The sequence below is a fragment of the Pagrus major genome, chromosome 11 (assembly GCF_040436345.1).
Source record: "Pagrus major chromosome 11, Pma_NU_1.0".
NCBI lineage: Eukaryota > Metazoa > Chordata > Actinopteri > Spariformes > Sparidae > Pagrus > Pagrus major.
In genome coordinates, this window is record NC_133225.1 from 17,741,523 (window position 1) to 17,763,274 (window position 21,752).

General features: G+C 38.9%; 4 protein-coding genes across 4 annotated transcripts; 2 read left to right on the forward strand and 2 right to left on the reverse strand.

Moving 5' to 3' along the window:
• The first annotated feature begins 348 nt into the window (after positions 1–348).
• Positions 349–5,715, forward strand: ctbs (chitobiase, di-N-acetyl-). Its single transcript, XM_073476673.1, has 7 exons — positions 349–545; positions 1,849–1,987; positions 2,242–2,450; positions 2,606–2,777; positions 2,863–2,960; positions 4,656–4,817; positions 5,198–5,715. The coding sequence occupies exons 1-7, from the start codon at positions 432–434 to the stop codon at positions 5,384–5,386; spliced, it is 1,083 nt and encodes a 360-aa protein (XP_073332774.1). The 5' UTR covers positions 349–431; the 3' UTR covers positions 5,387–5,715.
• A 251-nt stretch (positions 5,716–5,966) lies between these two features.
• spata1 (spermatogenesis associated 1) lies at positions 5,967–13,027 on the reverse strand. Its single transcript, XM_073476451.1, is given in 14 exon segments — positions 5,967–5,980; positions 6,360–6,416; positions 6,419–6,488; positions 7,284–7,382; positions 7,707–7,882; positions 8,004–8,129; positions 8,213–8,330; positions 8,619–8,673; positions 8,753–8,918; positions 9,686–10,082; positions 11,633–11,686; positions 11,909–12,026; positions 12,763–12,869; positions 12,963–13,027. Coding segments are annotated over 14 exon segments (1,617 nt in total). The 5' UTR covers positions 13,023–13,027.
• A 1,009-nt stretch (positions 13,028–14,036) lies between these two features.
• Positions 14,037–16,676, forward strand: LOC141004956 (guanine nucleotide-binding protein G(I)/G(S)/G(O) subunit gamma-5). The gene is made up of 3 exons (XM_073476675.1): positions 14,037–14,243; positions 14,411–14,562; positions 16,365–16,676. The coding sequence occupies exons 1-2, from the start codon at positions 14,163–14,165 to the stop codon at positions 14,534–14,536; spliced, it is 207 nt and encodes a 68-aa protein (XP_073332776.1). The 5' UTR covers positions 14,037–14,162; the 3' UTR covers positions 14,537–14,562; positions 16,365–16,676.
• A 205-nt stretch (positions 16,677–16,881) lies between these two features.
• On the reverse strand, positions 16,882–21,140 carry rpf1 (ribosome production factor 1 homolog). Its single transcript, XM_073476674.1, has 9 exons — positions 20,529–21,140; positions 19,663–19,719; positions 19,433–19,513; positions 19,253–19,348; positions 18,859–19,012; positions 18,155–18,237; positions 17,832–18,013; positions 17,602–17,728; positions 16,882–17,334 (listed from the first exon to the last, which is right to left on the reverse strand). Exons 1-9 carry the CDS (start codon positions 20,775–20,777, stop codon positions 17,293–17,295), a joined length of 1,071 nt encoding a protein of 356 aa, XP_073332775.1. The 5' UTR covers positions 20,778–21,140; the 3' UTR covers positions 16,882–17,292.
• Positions 21,141–21,752: the final 612 nt, after the last annotated feature.

Consider the following 21,752-nt stretch of genomic DNA (forward strand, 5'->3'; position numbering starts at 1 on the left):
ATTTTGTAGTTAGTATCAGGACTGATGTTGATTGGAAACTGTAACCCGGTGAAAATTGAAAATAACATTAATATGTAGTATTTTTATGGGAGTTTATGACTTAGAACATTTTTTTTATTAAATGTGGTCCGTGTATTTTTTAAATTATTATTATTATTTATCTTTTATCATTTGCATGAGGGTTAAGAATATAATTTATGCTAAGCTATGCTAAACTCTGTATATATAGTTATGGCAACATAAAAGTTCATTTAAGTTCTTCATTTTACGAACAACTTCGCGCTGTACGCTGTCCCGATGAAGTTTGTACCATGTCAGCCCCCGTACAGAAGTGACGTCGCTAACAGGAGTTGTGGACAGTTTGAAGTCAGGCTGAAACTGGACCGACTCCACTGAAACTTTGAACTTTAAATCCTCGTCCTGGTCCAAACATGTCCTGGTTTCTTCTGTTGCTTTCGTCGACAGTGTTGGCCTGCAGGGCTGCAGTCTGTCCGTGTGAGAGACCGGAGCTCTGTCTGCACATCCGACAGGAGAGAGACTTTGAGGTAGCTAACGTCGGTAAACATCTGTAAACATTAGCTTGTCAAACTCACGACAACAGTCACAACGTGGTGTTGTTGAGCCTCCACCACCATCAAAACGTCCTCAACTCATTACTGACAGCTTAGCTAGCTGGTATTTAAACATACCATTAGGTGTTCATGACTTTAGAGCTGATGCTAACTGACAGTGATCGATTAGTAGGTTATTGATGATCAGTGTAAACTGAAAGATGGTCATTATGGCAACCAAGCTGCTGCTACAGCCCAGACCTGACTACTGTAGCAGAATTATTTCGAGATAAATATTATGACAAATTAAATCAATCAAAATTAAACTCGTAGGATTAACTAAATATGTTTTCTTTGTTGTCGATGTCGCATTTTTAAATCATATTTTACATGCTCATTTATCAAACTTCCACCAAATTCTAGAGAAGAAAAATATAAGAAGTCAGTCGTTTTGTTGTCCAGAAAGATTAAAGGAAGAGGGGGAGAAGTTTCTGCCGGGTGATAAAAATATATCACAAACCTCTTGTGCACATGACTGTCATAAAATTGATGTCTTATGATAGAGGTCCATAAAATGTTACGCTCTGGTAGTGAGCATTAAACTGGCATAGTCACCTCCAGAAGATTGAATTTATCATAGTCAAGACTCATTATAAATCCTAAATGTTTACTCAAGGAACAGTGCAGACAAAATAACACATCTTTAGCCATTTCATGACAAAGGAAAATAAAAGTGACAGGAAAGCATGAATGTATTGGTTGTATAGCAATAAGCACTATTTAGTGAACCTATCTACTGTAGTTCCTGTTAAAGTTTCACATTTAGATGGTTTTTCCTCTTTATCCATGCATGCAGCGTCTGTGTTTGGTTTATTGTCATGTGATATTTGAGAAGGTTCCTCTTTTTAGGCACATATGGCCTCTTGGACATCTGTTAGGTGTGTCATATTGCTTCAGAAATCACACTTAAAAGTGCTAATTTAAAAAAAACAAAATGTTTGTAGCTATTCAATCATCAATAGTCAGTATTTTACTAGACAAATTCTACAAATGGACCCTTCTCAGCTGCATTCCAGTGGAATCTACTACTTTTTAAATTTCATTTTAGTATCCTGATAATGTTTTGTCTGAAAATGTTTCCAAATGTTTGGTCAAAATATTGTTTTATAGATGTTTCCTATTTGGAAATTCGTCAGTCAAAAAATGCTGAAAAGAAAAAGTAATGGGACATAAATTTGAATCGGAGCAGTTAATCTCACAGTCATGTGTCCATGTTGTTTTTCTGTGTCTCTTTCAGGTGTTTGTGTTTGACGTCGGTGGAAAGACATGGAAGTCCTACAACTGGAGCATGGTGACGACAGTGGCAACGTTTGGAAAATATGACCCTGAACTCATGTGTTACGCTCACTCTAAAGGAGCACGGGTTGTACTCAAAGGTAGAGTGAGTTTCGCACTTAGCTACAGTATGAATTAGTAATGATTAATTTACCAGCAGTTTTACAAAGGTCAAAGGCTAAATTTATAGCACCTACATGATAGTTTTTTTTTGTAAAAGCTCCCACTGTTCATCAGCTCAGTGAATCTTATTGTTCATTTCTTGAACTGCTTCTCGCTCCTGCTGTCAGCAGTTTATCGATACATCTTCCTCATAATCATGTCCATCTCTGTCTTTCCTTGTTGGTGGGAACAGGTGACATTCCCCTCTCCAACATTGTAGACCAAGAAAACAGGACAGCGTGGATAACAGAGAAGGTCAGCTTGGCCAAGAGTCAGTTTATGGATGGGATCAACCTCGACATTGAACAGTCAGTGGAGGAGGGCTCCCCAGAGTACTATGCTCTGACAGACCTGGTCAAAGAGACCACTGAGGCCTTCCACAGGGAGATCCCAGGTTCACAGGTGAGACTGTTTTGATATTGTTGTGTTGGCCATATTCTTTTTTCTTTTTCCTGGTAAATTCAGTGAAAGCCTCAATCCTCTCTATCACCCTAAATAGGAGTTAACCAGGTCGGAAAATGAATGAATAAAGTGCTGTTTCTTATCCTGACCTCTAGGTCTCATTCGATGTTGCCTGGTCACCAAAATGCATCGACAAGCGCTGCTATAATTATGTAGCCATCGCTGAATCCTGCGACCTGCTGTTTGTGATGTCCTATGATGAACAGAGCCAGATCATGGGCGACTGTATCGCAATGGCAAATGCCCCACTCTCTCAGACACTGAATGGTTTGTTGTCCTGTTGTTCGGTCAGCTTGTTAATGCAGACAATACTCACCAACACATATGAACTGCCTGTTATCTTTCTTTTAAGCTTATGACCAATATTTGAATCTGAAGATCGATCGAAAGAAGCTGGTGATGGGAGTGCCATGGTACGGCTATGACTACCCATGCCTCAACCTCACCCAGGTAAGATAGTGTTCAATTAAAAAGCTACACAGTTAACATGTTAGCTATAAAAAAAATATATACATGGCGTGTCATGTGTCATGACATTTTGGACAGACATGCTGACATTCATGGTCCTCAGAGGCTGAATGTGACAGTAAGATACAAGACGAGACAAAAGCTCAACATCAAGCTACACTTAAGATGTTACCAAACAAGTTAGACAAACATTTACACATCTGGCACGTATTAGTAAAATCAAATCGAACAGTGTTGACCATGAAACGTATCACATGTTTGACGTTGGTGATCCCTTTTCATGTAGCCAGCAGCCACGAGCACATTAGGACATTCATGATCCTCACAGGATTAATCCTAACACCTTTAGTGATCCTCTGACCTTTCTGCTTGCATCACAAGCAGGTCAGAGTTTTCACTTACATTGAGAACATTTACTGGATGTATTGACAGATGTGATACAGACATTCATGGTCCCCAGACTATAGATCTTAAAAGGGAATTCCATTTTTTATTAACTTGGGCCCTATAAAAACATGTTTCGGTGTGTAAATGATTCATACCTCCCAAAGGTTTTAAAATCTGGCCACATGGCTGCAACGTAATCCTTTGGTGCAACTCCAACTTTCAAAGTTACATCCAAAAAATACCAGAATTTCCCTTTAATGACTTGCTAATCCCTGCCTTTTCTACTAGCGCCATCATGAGGTTGACATTTGTGGTTTTAAGTGAAACAAATTTATGCCCACCTCAGGATGATGAAGATCCTTTTACTTTTCATCTAGCACCATCTTCTGGTCAAACATTATACTTGTCTAACACTTTGGTTTATGACCAAATACATGTAAAACTTATAACAATCCCATCAGCCTCATGTTAGCATGATCACTGTGAACATGGTAGCATCATGCATGTGGTTAGCATTCTGAAGTAAACACTTCAAAGCACCACTGTGCAGCCTCACAGCATAGCATAACTCTTCATATTGTCAACAGATTCATGAAAAAACTAAAACTAATAATGATTTGATTCTATTGACAAGTACTGCCTGTGGAGCCAAAACCTCTGTTGTTGTCCTCCATTTATTTTTAAAAAACTTTAATGAACTGCAGAACTTGCACTGAACGACATGTTCCCTCATTACCATGAACGTGCGCATTTTATTTTTGAGTCAGGCCCACATACACCGTACTGCTCCTGTAAATATTGATGGCAGCACTAAAAGTGTATTAATCTGACCTTACTGTTATTTATGCAATGTTCATTTCCTAGTTAATTCCTCCAGCAGAGACAGATGGTGAGACGGAAGTCAGAGAGTTTTAAGAGACGGACTAATTAAGGCATTATTATGTTGGTACTTTTATTGGATTGGTTGACAATAAGAAAACATAAAAGCACACCAGAGTTTTGGTTTAATGCATTATATAAATCATTTAAAGATTGCCTTTGTTATAATATACGGTATGATTTAACATCTTACATTATTCACAATGAAATTATAAAGCTATGTCTAGTTGAAGTATTTCACCTTTCCCCTTTTTCCTGTCATCCGTGCTCTTAAATGGTATTTGTTACATCCCGGCAAATGTTGTTGAAGGGAACGCATTATTTACACTTATATTACTGTTGCAGGATATTGTTATTTGTTCTGTCTTAAATGTAAACACAGGTATCCCTTTATGTCTTCTCCACTACCAGGAGGGAACATGTTATATAGCCAAAGTTCCTTTCCGCGGAGCCCCCTGCAGCGATGCAGCTGGAAAGCAGAAAACATACAAGTGGATGATGAAGCAGGTCAACATCTCACTGTCCGGCAGGCTCTGGGACAACGAGCAGCAGGCTCCTTTCTTTAACTACAAGGTACATTGTCTTTATTTTATAGTTCAAGTCTTAATTCTGTTTTAATTTGCCTTAAAATGTACAATCGGTTTGAGCTTGTTTTATTAGTTAGCAAAGTGGGCGCCTATTTTACGTATTATTTTTCTTTCTGCCAAGTTCAAGCTTGACTGCTTTGGTAATTTTTCACGACTCAACAAATCAGGCAGAGCTGTTTATTTCAAGTGTTGGCGTCCAACCGAGCTACCACAGTGTCACAAAACAAATCACCACTTCAAAAAAGCAATAAAACATTACTGCTGAGCACCGTCTCGTTGGGTCTTAGGGTCTTCTCACAACAAACGATGGCGCCTTCATCAGCTCTCATTTTGTTGTCAATCATCTGCACTTTTTTCCCCCCACAGGACGAGAAAGGACAGATTCATCAGGTTTGGTACGATGACCCACAGAGTATTTGTCCCAAGGCGGACTATGTGACATCTAAAGGTTTGAGGGGCATTGGCATGTGGAATGGCAACATCTTGGACTACAGCGATGAACCTGTCGCCAGGCAGCAGACCGCGATGATGTGGAATGCTCTCTTAGGATGCTAGCTGGGATACGGTTAACTCTGCTGCAGAAATTTACATCACTACTCAGCCTGCTGTTTGTTGCTAAGTCAATATATCCTTCTGTTGCAGTAATGGGGTGAGACTTCTCTCTGAGTTCAGGGACGCATACTTGCACTTCAGGGTTTATTGTGGCTTTTATTGCTGTTGTCTTTGAATGTAGTTAACGTCTCAGACATTCCTCTGTGCTAACAGAAGCAACTGTCATTCTACAACCAATCATTGTAATGTGACGGACATAAACAGTGTTTTTGATTGAGCTTACTGAGATCTGTGCACTTTATATTTTCAAAAATAAAACATTTTCTGAAGCACTTTAGTTTTAGCTTTTCTTCCGTCAACAGTGTCAGCATCACTAACAAATCAAATGGCATATTAAAGGGTAACTGCTCCTTTTGTGGCTCCAAAGGAAGCTGCGTGTAATATGATAAATTTCCTCCAGTGATGTCACCTAGAGGCTCAGTTTCATTGTGGGAAATGTAGACAGCAGGAACATGTGGAATAAAAAAGGCGATATGTCTGGTTCTGCTGTAATGATTTAGATCAGTGTAGATTAGACTTCTTTTCAAAACCTGGAGCCTACATTACCCACAATGCAACAATGCTACTGAGTGACATCACTGGAGGCAGTTTATCAGATTACATGCAACTTCCTCTGGAGCCACAAAATTCTTCATTTACTTTTTTCACATATACAGCAGTACTCCTCAAGACCTGTAAACACACTTAAATGTGTAAAAATTGGGGGAGTTACCCTTTAAGTAAAAATAAAACATGGAAAAAACAACAGCACAAAAATACAAAACTCGCGGACAAAACAGTAAGCCGTGTAGAAAGTACAGCTGCATAAAATCAAACACTTTAGACACAAACATGCAATAAAATCTATCTGGTCCCCAGAGACAACGGTCTTCTTCACAGTTCTGTATCTGCTGAGTTAGATGGAGGTGCTTTGGACCTGCCCTCTGTCCCGTGTGGGGTTTCCAAAGCAGAGAGAGACCGTGGGACCAGGATGAGAGGACTGGCTCTTCTTCTGGGCCAGCTCAGCCTTCAGGGCCCTCAGCTCTGTGGCAGCCTGTTTCCTCAACTACACAGCACAGTCATTGAAAAATAACACAGTTTGTTACTACAATACACCAGATGGCACAGCAGCTGTTAGGCAGCCTAACCCGATAAAAGGAGCTCATGTAATACTTAAAGTAAAGATTAAAACATGAGTGTTTTTAGGCTATCAGGCTAAAATCCCCGTCGTAACAGGGTTTGTTGAAATGGAAAGTACATCTGTGTGACTTTGGGTTTTATAAAAATGACTATGCTGAGTGTGAAGTGGATATGGGGCTTAAAATTAACCAAATAACTATGTATTTATTGTTGGAATATGCTGACAGAGTGTTGAAAAAAGATGAAAGAAAAAAAAAAGTCTCTTTACCAACAAGTTAAACACAGCATGTAATTTCAGCTAAAACCGGTCTCTCAATCAAAACAAGAAGTAAGCAGTGTGGGATTATGGGAGTTGTTGTCTTTATTGTCAAATATCTATCATTGCTGATGAAAATCTATTTACGTACACTCAGGCAGAGATGTTCATGGACGAGGAAATGTTTGAGATTTTTATTCTCGTTACGTTTAGCCTTGTTCGCCGACTTTCTAACATAAGTTAAAGCAACAGGTGGGCAAATGAAAGAAACCGTTACCTTGAACAAAATTACAGATTTCTGTGGTTTGAAACATTGTCCAAAATGTTTGGACTAATGGGATGATACACAGGTACACAACTCAAACTCTAATCATTTTCAGGCATTTAAATGCAGAAATGTTACATATTATATCTGTAGCTTCCTTTGTTACTTGATAGAAAATAGCTTGATAGAAAATCAGTTACCTTTATCTCTGTTACCAGCTTCATCTTGGCGTCCTCTATCTTCCTCTTCAGGTTGTCAATCTCGTGGCTCTCTGTCATGATCTGAATGATGAGCTCATTCTGAAATTCACAATCCGTCTTTTAGTGATTTATGTGACTTTAAAGTCTTAAAATATTTCATCAAATATGTGTTTTATTGACTGCACTATTGAAACTTTGAGCCAGTAAGTTCTTTAATAGACCTTTTCCTTAGACATGCTGTAAAAAAAGGGTATATTGGCAATTCAGTGTCTTTGAAAAAACAATACAACATTTGGACTTAATCTACTGAAGAATGCAAGAAATCTTAAAAGAATTATTCATCCAAATATATTCCTCGCTACCTTTTAATACAAGGCAAAACTGACAAAACCATTTATAAAATCAAGATAGATTAGATTTTACCTTCATGGAGGATCTGCCCTGCCGCCTTGGCTTCCCTCTGTTGTCTCTGGCCTGCAGCTGGTGCAAGAGTTTGTTATAAAACGTCTCCAGCTCTTGTCGCAGGTTTCTCAGATTTTCCTCCAGCGGTGCCGTGGCTTTCTTGGTTTCAAAATATTTCTTCTTCCAACTGTCACGAGCTATTCAAAAATAAGAATTTAATTTTTACTTCTTTTCCATCTTTATCTTATTGACCACTTAAGGAACAATTATGGGGACAAAGTAAGAACTTGGATTATTCCTTCTAAAATACTTCCTCGCCTTGGTTCCTGCGGTGTCTGTTCTGAGCCAGCAAATCCTTCCCCTTTCTCAGCAACTCTTGCCTCGTCCACTCCAGCTGCTTTCTCTCCTCCCTCACCAGCTTGATTTCTTCAATCAGTTCCTCTCCTAACACACACAAACCATGTCAGATGTGCTAAAAAAATTTAATGATTATTAATGCTTGGTATGTGGCCAATGTGACAGCTTACTGTTTGTCTGAAAGACGGAAGAGCCAGACGTTTTTTGTGTGACTGTGGCCAAGTGTACACCTGGAGGGGGAGAGGTGCACCGAACAGGCCGAGACAACACCGCAGGACTTTCTGTCACCTAAAAACAAGCAGTAAATACAACAGAATGAGTCTACTGAACATCTAAATAGACTTTTATGTCTTTATTCCAGCTCTTTGTTCACTTCAAAGAGCTCACACACTCCAGTAGGCCCACCTGCTGACACTGGAATTTGGACTAATCACCAAACAACAAGAAACTGAACACTTCCTGCTTGTTTTTAAAGTCCTGTCAAAATCCTTCAAGAGCGGCTTCCTCAAAAGAAAAGACTGAAGGGGACATGCTGAATTATATATAAAAAAACACATATATAATGCAATACATTACTCCACTTGTTGGTTTATTCCTGATGGACTTCAGAGTATCCTTTGATTTCCCGAGCCTGCAAACAGACAAACGGTTAGAACAACCAGCTGTGGTAGCGCTGGTATTCGCTGCAGAGTACAAATGTGGCACAGCACCCATCTGTGAGGGAGAAGCCTGAATCTCTGTCCTCCAGAGAAGGGGCTTCTCCTGAATCTCTGGCTGCTCTGCTCTGTCTGTGGTGCTGTTTCTTCTTTCTGGAGCTTTCTTCCATCCCCGGGAACTCCTTCACCTGAGCTGAATCAGCCTCACGCCGTTGTAAAGCTGCAGGTAAAGAGGAACCGAAGGGCTTAGTTTTGTGATGTGAGATCCAGAGGATTAGTTTTAAAGAAGGGCGCTGATATTGGCACATGTACAAACCTTTTCCACCAATGCCTAAATTGCCTAGTTAAAGGGGCAGTTCACCCCAACATCAAAAATACGTATTTTTCCTCTTACCTGTAGTGCCACGTATCCATCTAGATTGTTTTGGTGTGAGTTGCCAAGCTTTGGAAATGTTTGGAGATAGAGATATCTGATTTCTCCTGAATATAATGGAACTAGATGACACTATGCTTGTGGTGCTAAAAGTGCAGAAAAAAGTGGTGACGTTACTAAAAACAGCACTACAGGTAAGAGGAAATGTGTGTATTTTTTATTTTGGGGTGAACGTTACCTTTAACCATATTATAGAATGCAGTGGATCAGAAGCTACAAATTCTTCTTTTTACACGTTAAAATAATTGAAGACTAATTTTAAGGGCTGTGAGCTTGTCTGTTTGCCTGCAATGGGCTTTTCAGTGAAGATGAGCTTTCTGCACATCCACAATGAGGATATTTAAGCAGAGATGACTTCCAAAACATGGTGAATATCAGCAGAACTGAAACCTGCATTTTCATCACAGGACATAACTGCACAAGAGCAGATTTAGGCAAGGTGCCACTTGGAGGCAGATAACCCATCACAGTAACGACAGAAGATTTGTACAATGACAGTGGATAGTAGATTCTTTGTTGCAGAGTAAATATGTGTATTGTACCTTTAATTGTACCTTTACTCTGTGAAACAGCCTGTGGTGCTCTTTGATTCTGAAGCTTCCTTGGGCAACATTCCTGCTCTGCCCACTCTAACTTGTTAGAAGAAAGACCCCCCTCTTCATTTTCTCCCTCTGCCTCTGAAGAACTATAGCTCTGCTCCTCATCTTCTTCCTCCTCCTCCTCTTCCTCCTCTTCCAGGCTGGGGGTGGGAGGTGGCTGATGGGAACACTGGGGGATGAGGGGGAATTTAACAGGCTCTTTTGTTCCTGCTGGCAGGCTGCACGTCTTGGGAGGGTGGTAATAGGTCTGGTGGTCTGGGGAGCTGCTGCTGGTGTCTGGGGTGAGAGACTGGGAGCAAACACTGCTATCGCTCTCCACAAAGGGCAGCAGGTAAAGCTCTGGCTGTGGGGCCTGTGGACAGGTGATGACAAGACATTAAACTTTAAAGGATAAGTTCACCAAAAAATAAAATTCAGTCATCATCGACTCACCCTCATGTCGATGGAAAGTAAAGTTTCGTAGTCCACAAAACATTTCCGTAGCTTCACAGCAAAACAGAGTTGCTGCATTTTCCTAAACAACTGAAGTACATGGGGACTAGTTTTAAAACATAAAAAAACAACTGCAAAAAAAACAAACATACAGTTTGTCTGGTGTAATCCAAGTCTCCAGGAACCCTGACATCCCAATTTGATCTGAGAAAATGTTATTTACAACCTTTTAAAAGCCAAAATCTTCAATGTAGCTACTAAGCTAAAAGTGTTAGCGCACAACCCGTCTGAAGTAAATAAATAATGTTTTTTTCAAATCAATTTGGGATCCCGGGGCTTCATGAGACTCAGATCACACCAGACATGCTGAATGGAGCCTTTTTTCTGTTGTTTTTTTGACATTGTAAAACAAGTCCTCATCTACTTTAGTTGTTTAGGAAAATGCTGCAACGCTGATTTGCTGTGAAGCTCCAGAAATGTTTTGTGGACTACAAAACTTCACCCATCTTTCCATCGCCATGGGGCGAAGTACATAATGACAGAATTTTCATTTTTGGGTGATCTTATCCTTTAAGAATCCAAAGATCACCAGATAATGCAGAGCTAAGTAACACATTAGTCAGATCTAAAAGTACATCCGGGGAATCACTGAAGTTCATAACAAATTAAAGGAAAAAATTTGCTGCATAGATGGCAAACAAACACAAAATTTAAAGGTAATAGTCATACACTTAGACACACAATAGTCATCCACCTTCTGTGACTTGGCGCACAAGAGCATATCAGGGTTTTTAGACATTTTGGTTACTTTGAAAACCTGAAACACTATCTAACTATAAAGCAAGAATCTGTCTGTCAGTTTGTTACAGGCATATCTTGAGAACTGTCCATCCGATCTACTTCACACTTGCCAGGTTTGTTGCTGAGGACCAAAGGAAGTGCAGTGTCGAATTAGGTGCAATTTGGACATACAGCTGGACTCACACGTGATCCCTCTCACGTGATCTCATGGGGAAGCAGACATAAACAGAATGGAGATCAGCGTGTGGCAACAACTTGCTGTGGTGACTCGTGGCAGTGAGAAGAAAACTAAAGCAGACAGTTAAATGAGCTTGGATGAGTCAGAAGACATGCTCAACACCAGTTTTCTTCAGCGAGAGCTGGAGGTGAGATTTTAAGTTCCTGTCACAGTAGTATGCTAGCTAGAGTTAGCCTCCAGAACAGTGTTTATCGTTGCTTGACGGCGCTGTCAGCTACTCTGGGACGCATCTCTCATTGGTTGTTGTAGTCCGATGTAATCATCCAACAAGTATTATCACACACATATGTATATATATATATATATATATATATATATATATATATACATATATTATACATTTATATGTGTAATTTTTCTTCAAGAGTTTCTTGTATTTGTTAAGGAGGAAAAACAGTTAAATGTATATATGAAACAAGGATGCTACATACATATGGTGGAGCGAATGTTTTCACTTTCAGATCCCTCTCCTGTTTGCTCTTGACCTGTAGTAGAAAAGAATTTGCTTGTTGTAAGAGGCGTGACAGTAAAATCTGTGTTCACTCTCTCTCTCTCTTCACAGACACATACTTTACACCCTCTAGTGTTGGAGCTTGAATAGTGAACTTGTTAATCAAACTGTCTGCATTGTTTGTCTCGACGGTCTGCCCCGTGAAACACAACCAGCCATAGAAAATAAAACACAGTAAACAGCCAGCTGCTCTCACCAGTGCCAAACTGCGCCCCACACATTTCAGGAAGGAGAATTTGTCGATGCTCCTCTCTGCGCCAAGGAGAGCTCCAAGCTCGCTCCTCAGAGTTTTCAGTGTGATATCGGGATAAACTCTGATACCACAGTGGGAAAAAAGGAGATTTTTAGATAACATAGGATCAATTGACTTTATGACAGATATGTTTTCACACTGACAGCAAAGGAGAGACCACAGGAAACAGCTTCTTGTCTGGGTTTCAGTGGATTTTAGTTGCCTGTTATAGTCTAAATGCTGATAACACAAATAAGAATGAAACGTTTATTATAGGCTGGAATTAAACAGAAACACAGAAGTTTAAGCTGTTATCAAGCTTTAAAAGCAAGTATGATATATTTACTCACGTGCTGTACTGCACTTTGAAAACTTTAAGCTACTGACACTTATTTTGAGACTTTTTGGTTTCCCTTAAGTAAATATTAGAAAGACATATTTTTCTTCACAGCATTTGTCTGACAGTTGCTGTGACTTAGCAGATTAAGACTGGACAAGTAGTAAGTAACAATCCAAGAGGACATCACTCACTGAAGGGGTTTTATTAAATTATTCCTTTACTTTAACTTAATTGTATTTATGTCAAAACCCTCAGAACAGTTATAAATGCAGTTAATGATGGTTCGTTAAAAAGAAGAATTTGAATACCTGATAACAAAACTTCCTAATCAGTGCAACAAGGTCTTATTAAATATCTCTCTAAAGCATACATATATAGCCTTTGGATGTGTGAAACCAAGCTACAATTTAAAACAAATTCTTATCCTCTTGTGGGTTTAATGTCTTGAAACAAGTTAAAATATTTGCAGCAGTTTCACCTGATGAAGCCGGCAGATATGAAGCTCTCTATGGCTTCAGCAGGGACTTTATTGAGCTTCACATCCCACTGGTCATCTGGCACATACAGCACATGGAGCTCCACAAACTGAACACATACACAACAGACATCAATACTTTTCAATGAGGATATTTATTTACAAGTAACTTTAATTCCATTACATCAATCCCTTCAGCATACCTTGCAACTGGCTGGTCTTCTGCCCTCAGGATACCTCACTGACTCACAAGACAGCTCCATTATCAGTCCAGCTCAGCTTCAGGAGCAGCAGAAACAGCCTCACTCAGACAGGAGGGTAGATTTCCGTTAGTTTATTTGCAGGAAGCCTGTGGAGGCGTGGACTGCCAAGTAACAATCTGGTGTAATCAAACACAGTCAGTCGTCTGGTAGAGTTTCTTTTATGAGCGTTCCAGCAGTGGTTGCTCTGGTGCTGATGATGACAACTAGAGCTGGAAATGTCTTGGAAGTTGCACACATGAGGTATAATCAATTTTTATACGCACTCTTTCATGAGATATTTTTGTATTCATTTAATTTTAAAGTGTGACTGCTGGCATTGTGGTTATGGGATTTTATTTGACATTTTTTTCATTAAAGTATTATCTGGACTGAAGGAATTATGTAGTTTTAACAAGGTAAAGCAGCACGTGATATGGTTGAATTTTTTTGTTGTATTGTTTTATAGCTCATCTGACTACTTTACATTAAACAAAATTAATGAATAAATTAACAAACTCATAATTACACGGGAAACAGGGTTTTATGTCGAGATTGTCTTGTATGGCAGGTTATGATGTTCAGTGTGATGACGCATTTTCACCACTAGAGGCCGCAGCTCCATTTGCACTGATGCTGCCTTCACGTGCACTAGAAGTTGTTAATGTTCGTAATAATTAACAAAAAATTTGTTTTTTCTCTTAAAAGCCCAGCCTTGTTTTTAAGGTGAGGTTTACATTGACCAGACAACATACACTAGGACGTCTATAATCGATAACAAAGTTGAAGTATTGGAGAATGTTCGGCAAAAATGTGAACCACAGCATAAATAATGTTAAAGCTATACATTTCCCTCTCATTGCTGTGAATTTAGATAGTGAATATTTTCTTCAGGCTCCAACTAAAAAAAAAAGCTTCTTCCTTTCACATGTACGTGTTGTCATTTGGTGAAATTTCCTCAAATAAGTTCAGGTGGAGACAGTCGGGAAAACAATAATCGCAGTTTCAGCACATCTCATGAAGGCAACACCGGCGGACACTCCTTTAAAGAAAACCGGAAACGAGGAAGAAGTAGTTAACAAGCTAGCTAGCTAGCAACACTGAAGTGTTCGTAAAGTTTTATATTATTCCTTTTGAAGACTACATTCCTACAAAATCTTAACAATGTCGGGATCATCCAGCATCGTAGCGATGAAGAAAGTCGTGCAACAGTTACGCCTTGAAGCTGGCATAAACAGAGTTAAGGTTAGTCACTGGTTTAGACCGCTAATTATTTAGGGCGTGTGTTGTGTTCACTTGTTGCTTTCTTTTTGTTGTAATGCCGATGATGTGACCCAACAGACCCGCTTTATTTAGGTTACAGAGCTGTTACAGAAGATATCAGGGGATAACTCTCCGGTTGTTTCCCACAGGTGTCCCAGGCCGCAGCGGACCTGCAGCAGTTTTGCCTCCAGAACGCCCAGCAGGACCCTCTGCTCACCGGCATGTCGTCCAGCAACAACCCGTTCAGACCGCAGAAAGTCTGCTCCTTCCTATAGCACCGACTGGCCGAGCCTCTGCCTCTGTGAGTACCACAGCAGCAAGACCAGCTCAGTTCACTCTCTGTGATTGTCACAACACTTTAAACACTTTCAACTTCAACACCTGTTTTCGATCACATCCATCGATTCTTATAACATCTTAGTCACTCAGATGAACATTAGTTACAATATTGAGCAGTGGTAGTAGAGAAGCACCAATAGATGGCTGCACTATAAGCTCTGACTTCAGTTTGAACATCTTAAAAAGACACATTTCTCCACATTTATGGTGGGTTTTAGGCCAAACCGCAGTATATATATATATATATATATATATATATATATATATATATATATATATATATATAGATATATATATATATAGATATATATATATATATATATATATATATATATTAATGATTATTCAATGTAATACTTACAGATACATTGTGTAGTTTTGGGGAAGACATTTTAATCATCTTCAATGAAGAAAAAAGTTTTATGCCTTAACAAAATCGCTTTCACAACACAATTTTATACTGTTTAACTTTGTTTATATGTGGCGGACCCTGCCACCTTTCTAGCTTCAAACAGTGTTCTGAGAACCTTATTTTCCTCTGAGAACAGCTTGTTTATTCCATTATGGAAAAGATCAATATTTTTTATTCTGTATTATTACCTCATTAATATTGTAAATATTAAAATTCTGATTTTGAATTTCTTCGCCAAAACTACGTAGTGCTCATGTAATTCTCACCATAAATAAATGACAAATTAAATATATTAATGTTAAATTTGTGTATGTATTCATTTATTTATTTATTTATTCACATTACCCATTCACATTTATCTATTTACAATTTTATTTATATTTATTACTGTATATTTAGTCTACATAACTGTGTATTTACCAATCAGTATGGAGGGTTTTCTAGGGCAGAAACTAAATATATTCAATATATAAATAATACTGTAATTTATTTCCTAAATAAAAATATATATATAATTGATGCTTGTCCCCATGAATAAATCCTGAATGAAGACACATGAAATATGAAATTGTAATTGTAAAAATTGTCTTTGTGTATTGATTTATGTACACTTGTATATGTTTATTTACCTATTCATAATTTCATTTATATTTAGGTTTAATATGTTATATTTATAGTCTGTAATACTGTCACCAATCACTAGATGGGAATCTTCCACACCACTTAGTGCAATAGTTATGTGGGTTTCAGCAATTGGCTGCAAAACACTATTGATATCAATATTTTACCATTATGGAATATGAAATTTAATTGTTTTTCTTGGCAAGTCACTTATTGTCCAAAGTAACACAAGATTACAAACATCATTATTTGTGAAAAAGGAAAAAAAACACACACTTGAAGACCAACTGCATGTCTTCAAGTGTGTTTTTTTCTTTTCCATAAATAATGATGTTTGTAATCTTGTGTTACAGGATAGGCATGTCGGAAAAGATTTAACTGTTTTTGTACCATTATCACTTCTATCACTACATTAGGATGGAAATGGTTTCAGTTTCTTAACTCCTGACAGTAGCTGAAAACCTTTTGGTTATGGACAAAGAAACATTTGAAGATGTCTTCTTCTTCTTCTTCTTTGGAAACACTGATCAACATTTTTACCATTTTCTGACATTGTATAGATCAAACAACTAATAGGTTAATCGACAATTAAAAATGAACATTATTTGCAGCCCTAAGTATACATAATTGTGGTACACACACTAATTTCAAAATTGTTGGATGACATATACAGTTCTGCTTCTGAGAAAAATGTTATTTAGCTTCAACTAATCAATGTGATGGTCCGGCAGGTTGTGGACGTTGTGGTGCCTTGTAGAACTGGGCTGCAGGACCTGCGCTGTGGACTGGAATCGTCTCAGGAGTGTTCGGGAATTTGGGGACAAACATCTAACTTAACAGTTTTTTTGTTTTGTTTTTTACTTTTGCCTTTGTAAAATCTCACACAGAAACATTTCCAGGTGCTCATGTGGCACAGTAAATGTCTTAACCTTCTTAGAAGGCTTAAAAGAAACTAACCCATATCAACACACACGTGCCTTTTGAATTGTACATTTTATCATACTGATTTTGAGAAGAAATAAATGGTATTTCCACATTTTAAACTTGCAGCTACATGTTTTATTAAAGAGTATATACACATTTAGAAATCTGTGAAGTGTTTGTGTCATATGCTATTAATTTGAAAGTCCCGTCACATACAAAAGCAGCTGCACTATAGACAATTTGAAGGACTTCCACATTTCCAGACACTGGCTCCTTTTGCACTTAATTCACTGCAATTACAATGACTTTGGTTAATTTTGGGCCACATTCAAACAGTTTATGAATATGATAGGAACTTAAAAGTCAATACAAGTCTGACGTACAAGATAACACACAGATCTGAGTTTTCAGGTTATAAAGATTCCTGTGGAGTCCCAGCATGTCTCCCAACTAACAGAGATGGTAAAAGTCCTTGTTATGAGCTACAGGCTCCTGTCCCACCGCTCAAGTCTCTAGAAGGAATCACAGATGCAGCTTTATAGAAGACATGTCTGTGTGTGTGACAATCTATGGCGATGTGCTCTCATAGAATCCAGTCATGAGCGTTCAACCTCCAATTGTGTGTAAACTGTTGGCCACTAGTCGTCCTCGAATCTGGATATCCACTTTAAATTCCATCTGTACAAAGCCACAAACAGCGGTAACATCTTGGATAAGCTGGTTGTTATTTTGCTTTCAAAGCTGGAACTTCCGTCTGCAGGCATCGTTCTCATGGCGCTGGAAACAGAAAAATGTTATCTTTTAGATTTACAGGAAAAGCCTGGGACATTACTCAAGTGTTGAGTCACATTTAAAGAGTGTTTTTAACATGTCACTAAAGTACATTGCAAACATTTATGAATGCTGACAACCCTGGCAGCAAGACTACTGCAAAAACTGTGTTAGTGGCATGAAACAAATTACTATTGATAAAGAGCCGACATTAGATATACAGTACAGCTCTTCTTGCATCTCAAAGAAAAATGTAACAGCAGGGAGACTCACCTTCAGGACCCACTCGTACTCCCCAAACTTTGAGTCAAAGGTGCCTTTCTGTAGAGAGCGCAGCTTGAGGGTGAAGCGGGGTCCAAGCTCTTGAATGCCAACTTTCTTCTCATTCTTGAAGATGTACCTTAAGAGATCCCATAAACTGTTTAATATTGGCCTTCTAAATTTTAAGAAAAATCTTACACAGCTTCTGAAAATGGACCAAAGGTCACAGTTAAAATTCTCACCTGTGGAATCTGAAAAAGACAAAGTCTCTCTGATTGTGGAAGGTGGCGACCTGTCGACCCACAAACTGGGGGTCTTGTGGAAAAAGAGCGGCAAACAGCCGGCCGATGCTGTGGCCCAGACGTGTGCTGAAGTTGTTGAGGATCACCTCTGGGGAGTGTTCAGTTGGCTCTTTGCCTCGTCTCTGCAGAGAGGAAACAGTAATTAAGATGGGATCACACAGAAACAAGCTATATAAACCTACTATCATTGTCATGGTGTTAACACATTTCACATTTAATCAGAACAGAGACGTGGGGGAAAGAGTTTGGATTTAACAACTTACTTTCATCTCCTTACGTAGTCTTACGCTGCTGACCTTGAAGTGTGCCGTCGGTCCATCAGGTAAATGACAGAGAACCAGACCATCTTAAAGTCACAGTTAAGGGAGCAGACATTAAAAACAGCTCAGCTAGTCAAAGTTTGTCAGGGTAGAGTCGTTACAAGTATTTAGTTACTTGCTGTGACTTTCTAGGGTTCTACCAAATGTCCTCTGTTAACGCAGGTGTGTGCATCACTTCATTTGCAACAAGCAGGAGAGCAAACCAAACCAAATCTGGTCTGAAGCAGAATATTTTCTTCTATTAAACCATGATGTGAATTTTGGAAATGGTTACACCTATGGACTACAACACTCTGGAGTCATTGGAAATGTCTGATCACACAAGTCAAACAATTCTATGCAGCCACAACTGGAATAGTATAATAATAATAATAATAATAATAATAGTGCCACCTAATTTTTATCTGAAACTGTGCATAAATAGTGGGTTTAAACAGAATGAATACACATGCAAGAAAAAAATGGATGCATAAAAATAATTGAAATGCCAACATTATTAATGAAGCTTTGGAATATTTGGTACTTTCATATTCATTATTGAGCTTTCTTTAAATAAAAGTGGTCTGAAGTTGGTGAGATTCAAAGGCAAAGTAAAGTTGCCTTGATTTGATTAAAAAGAGTCCTGACACAGCTGGGTTTGAGGATACTGGGCACTTTGCGATCCTCGTTGATGACCACGACGTAGGTGAAGTTCCTGGCGATGCACTGAGGGACGACCCTCTTCAGGGCCAAACCTCTTCTGTAGTACACGTGGGCGTTTGGGATCACTGTGGCCAGCTGCTCACAAAACCTTACCGTCCTCTGAAAGAAACATCAGAGAAGGATCAATGTGTTAAACAGACAAGGTTTGAAAATGATGTTTGAGACATTGTTTCACAGATGCCACTTTACTACCTCAGGACAATTCATACAGCGTCTATAACATGTCAGTCACACACTGAAGGTACAACAGCCTCAATGTTTTATTACCTATTCTGGCAACTTTGATGAAATAATGAAAAGTGTCACGCAAACACATTTTTCTGAGCAGCTGCCACTTACCCCTCTGGGTCTGTCTGATGTTGTGATGAGTACTTTGGGGTTTGTCAGCCCGTTGAAGTAGGAAGAAAACTCATCAGTTCCCTCGTCAAATGCAACCTGAAGATGACACACAAATGAATGCAGATTCATTCCAATTATAACCTGAGATCATTTTTCAAGCTCAGCCAGATTTGGGCGTACCTCTTCATCTTCTGGGTTGACTGTTGTCTCGTCGTACACCCTCTGGTTTTCTATCGTCTTCGGGACCTCTTTTGGCGGTGCCTACATTAGGGACAGAATAAAGGAAAAAAATGAATGCCCAACATCAACACTACTACTTTGTATAATGGTAAAATATATTTAAGAGTAAGAGTGAAATGAGTGGCCTCTTTTAGGACAAGACAGGGTAAAAAAAAACTAAAAAAACTCACCTTGTCACCTAAAGCTTCCCTTTCTTTTTTCTTCTTTTTCTTCAGCTGCATCTTTTGCTGAAATACGAAGACAGAGAAAATATGAACACTGAAATTACAGGAGGATTGCGGTTGTATCTTAGATTGACTGTTGTGCTCAAAGTGACTAAATTGATTATTCGTCAGAGAATTATCTGGATAATTAGTGATTATGAAGTAAAAATGTTTTATCCAATACCTATCTGACAGATTGATCAACAATGATTATACACTACTCAACATTAGTCAAGGATATTGGGATGTGGGTGTATATATGCATGTGCATGGGTATGCACTACAAGTTAAATGAAATGTGTCCAAAAATATTCACAAAACACAAAATAAAAATTCAGATTCGTCACAGAATAAACAATCAAGTGAAACACTAAAATATCCCAATACCCCCAACTAGCTTTGAGTTGTAGTATATATATGTATCATAGGTATTGCATGTATAAATCATAAGTCATACAATCATACTGCATGATAACCAATTTCTAGAGCTTTTAGATTAATATCGTGGGGAAAGATGTCAAACATTTTCCTTTAAAATGTAGCATAGCATTGAAGCTCCCAAGTAAATCACATCAAATTTGCAGTGAATGTTACCTTACGTCTACACTAAATATGATAATATTATGATTACTCTCAGCTTAACACAGTGCCATTCAACATGACCCAGACCTGAACTCTATCACTTTACATGAAGGGGGTATTTATGACAAGACTGTCTGTTATATCTGACTGCATTGGTTCAGCTAGCTGTAAGTAATAAGCTAGCAGCTAAGTGTCCAGTAGCTTAGTTATCTTACTAAAGACAGCGCCACCTGCTATATTCCTTGTGTTACCTTTCTTTTCTCCTGCTTGAACTTCATGAACATGAGGTGTCTCCGCTGTTTATTCTTGATTTCGGACACACTGAAGGTGGGGGGGAAAGCAGCAGCTGCCTGCTCGCTCTGCTCCATCTTCTCCTCCTTCTTCTCAACTCCGCCGCCTGCTCCATTTCCCTCCTCGCTCACTCTCTTCTTCTTCGGCGTCTTATTCTTCTTTTTCTTACCCTTGTTGTCCTGACTCACGGGGACCTCTGTGATGTCCATCTTGTGTCAGTTGTCTGTTTTGGCTGTTATCTTTGCCCCTCACGTGTGTGCTGCCTGTCGCCTGTTCGTGTGTTCACTACCGGGGACAGGAAGTGACCGAGTTGTGGTCGTCGGAGAAATGTGGTGGGGACACCTAGTGGTGAGGAGGAGTATAGCGGGGAAAAAAGTCCACACCTACAGAGGCTCCTCTCTAGTAAAACAAGGCTATAACATATGCCGAAATTACAAGAAGGCCAAAGTAATTAAGAATTTGTCAAAAACAGCACTTTGCAAAGTTAATAAAGTCTCTGCTAACTCAACAACTCACAAAATGGAGAGATTTTATAAGGGAGTCTGGGAAACTTCTCTCCCTCTTAATCTCCTTGCTGTTGTTGACTGTAGTTGATGTGGCTGCTTTGACCTATAGTATCGGTGTTCAAGATTGCCGTCTGCTGTAGTGCAAAATGTTCTCAAATAATTGTTAATCATTGTTAATAAGGACCAGATCTGTTGTTGTTAGCAATGCTGGCTCAGGTGTGCCAGAGCTGACCAATAAGAGCTAACTGTCTATTCAGGAGGGGGGGCCTTAAAGAGACAGGAGCTGAAACAGACCAGACCATGGAGAAGCTTCTTTCCCCAGGCTGTGAGACTCCTCAGTTCCTCCCTCGACACTCCACACCACTCCATAAGTTCTGTTTTTTGTTTTGTGTTGAATGATTTTTCTATGTAGCGTAAAGGAACAAATACATTTCATTTGCAACCTGGTTTGTAAAATGACTAATAAATATTTTTATTCATGTACAAAAACAGAGTTTAATCAATAAATGCTTTCATTTAATAGTTTATTTCTTATGAAGATAGAAGTGACTTCTAAAACAGGACAAACTGAAAGACTCCAAGCAGGTACACAACACCAAGGTGGTCTCCGGAGGTCATCTGCATCTAAAACCAAACGCACATGCATTTATACCCAAACTATAATCCTCTCCTATGGGC

What these genes read in the sequence shown, in the direction of transcription:
- ctbs (XM_073476673.1), top strand. Translation starts at nt 432, where the DNA reads ATGTCCTGGTTTCTTCTGTTGCTTTCGTCGACAGTGTTGGCCTGCAGG. An exon ending in CATGCCTCAACCTCACCCAG is followed by an intron (nt 2,961 to 4,655) that starts GTAAGATAGTGT and finishes CTCCACTACCAG; the next exon opens with GAGGGAACATGTTATATAGC. An exon ending in CTCCTTTCTTTAACTACAAG is followed by an intron (nt 4,818 to 5,197) that starts GTACATTGTCTT and finishes TTCCCCCCACAG; the next exon opens with GACGAGAAAGGACAGATTCA.
- LOC141004956 (XM_073476675.1), top strand. Translation starts at nt 14,163, where the DNA reads ATGTCGGGATCATCCAGCATCGTAGCGATGAAGAAAGTCGTGCAACAG. An exon ending in CTGGCATAAACAGAGTTAAG is followed by an intron (nt 14,244 to 14,410) that starts GTTAGTCACTGG and finishes TGTTTCCCACAG; the next exon opens with GTGTCCCAGGCCGCAGCGGA.
- rpf1 (XM_073476674.1), bottom strand. Translation starts at nt 20,777, where the DNA reads ATGGACATCACAGAGGTCCCCGTGAGTCAGGACAACAAGGGTAAGAAA. An exon ending in CATCAGACAGACCCAGAGGG is followed by an intron (nt 19,013 to 19,252) that starts GTAAGTGGCAGC and finishes TGTTTCTTTCAG; the next exon opens with AGGACGGTAAGGTTTTGTGA. An exon ending in CGAGGATCGCAAAGTGCCCA is followed by an intron (nt 18,238 to 18,858) that starts GTATCCTCAAAC and finishes TGTGACTTTAAG; the next exon opens with ATGGTCTGGTTCTCTGTCAT.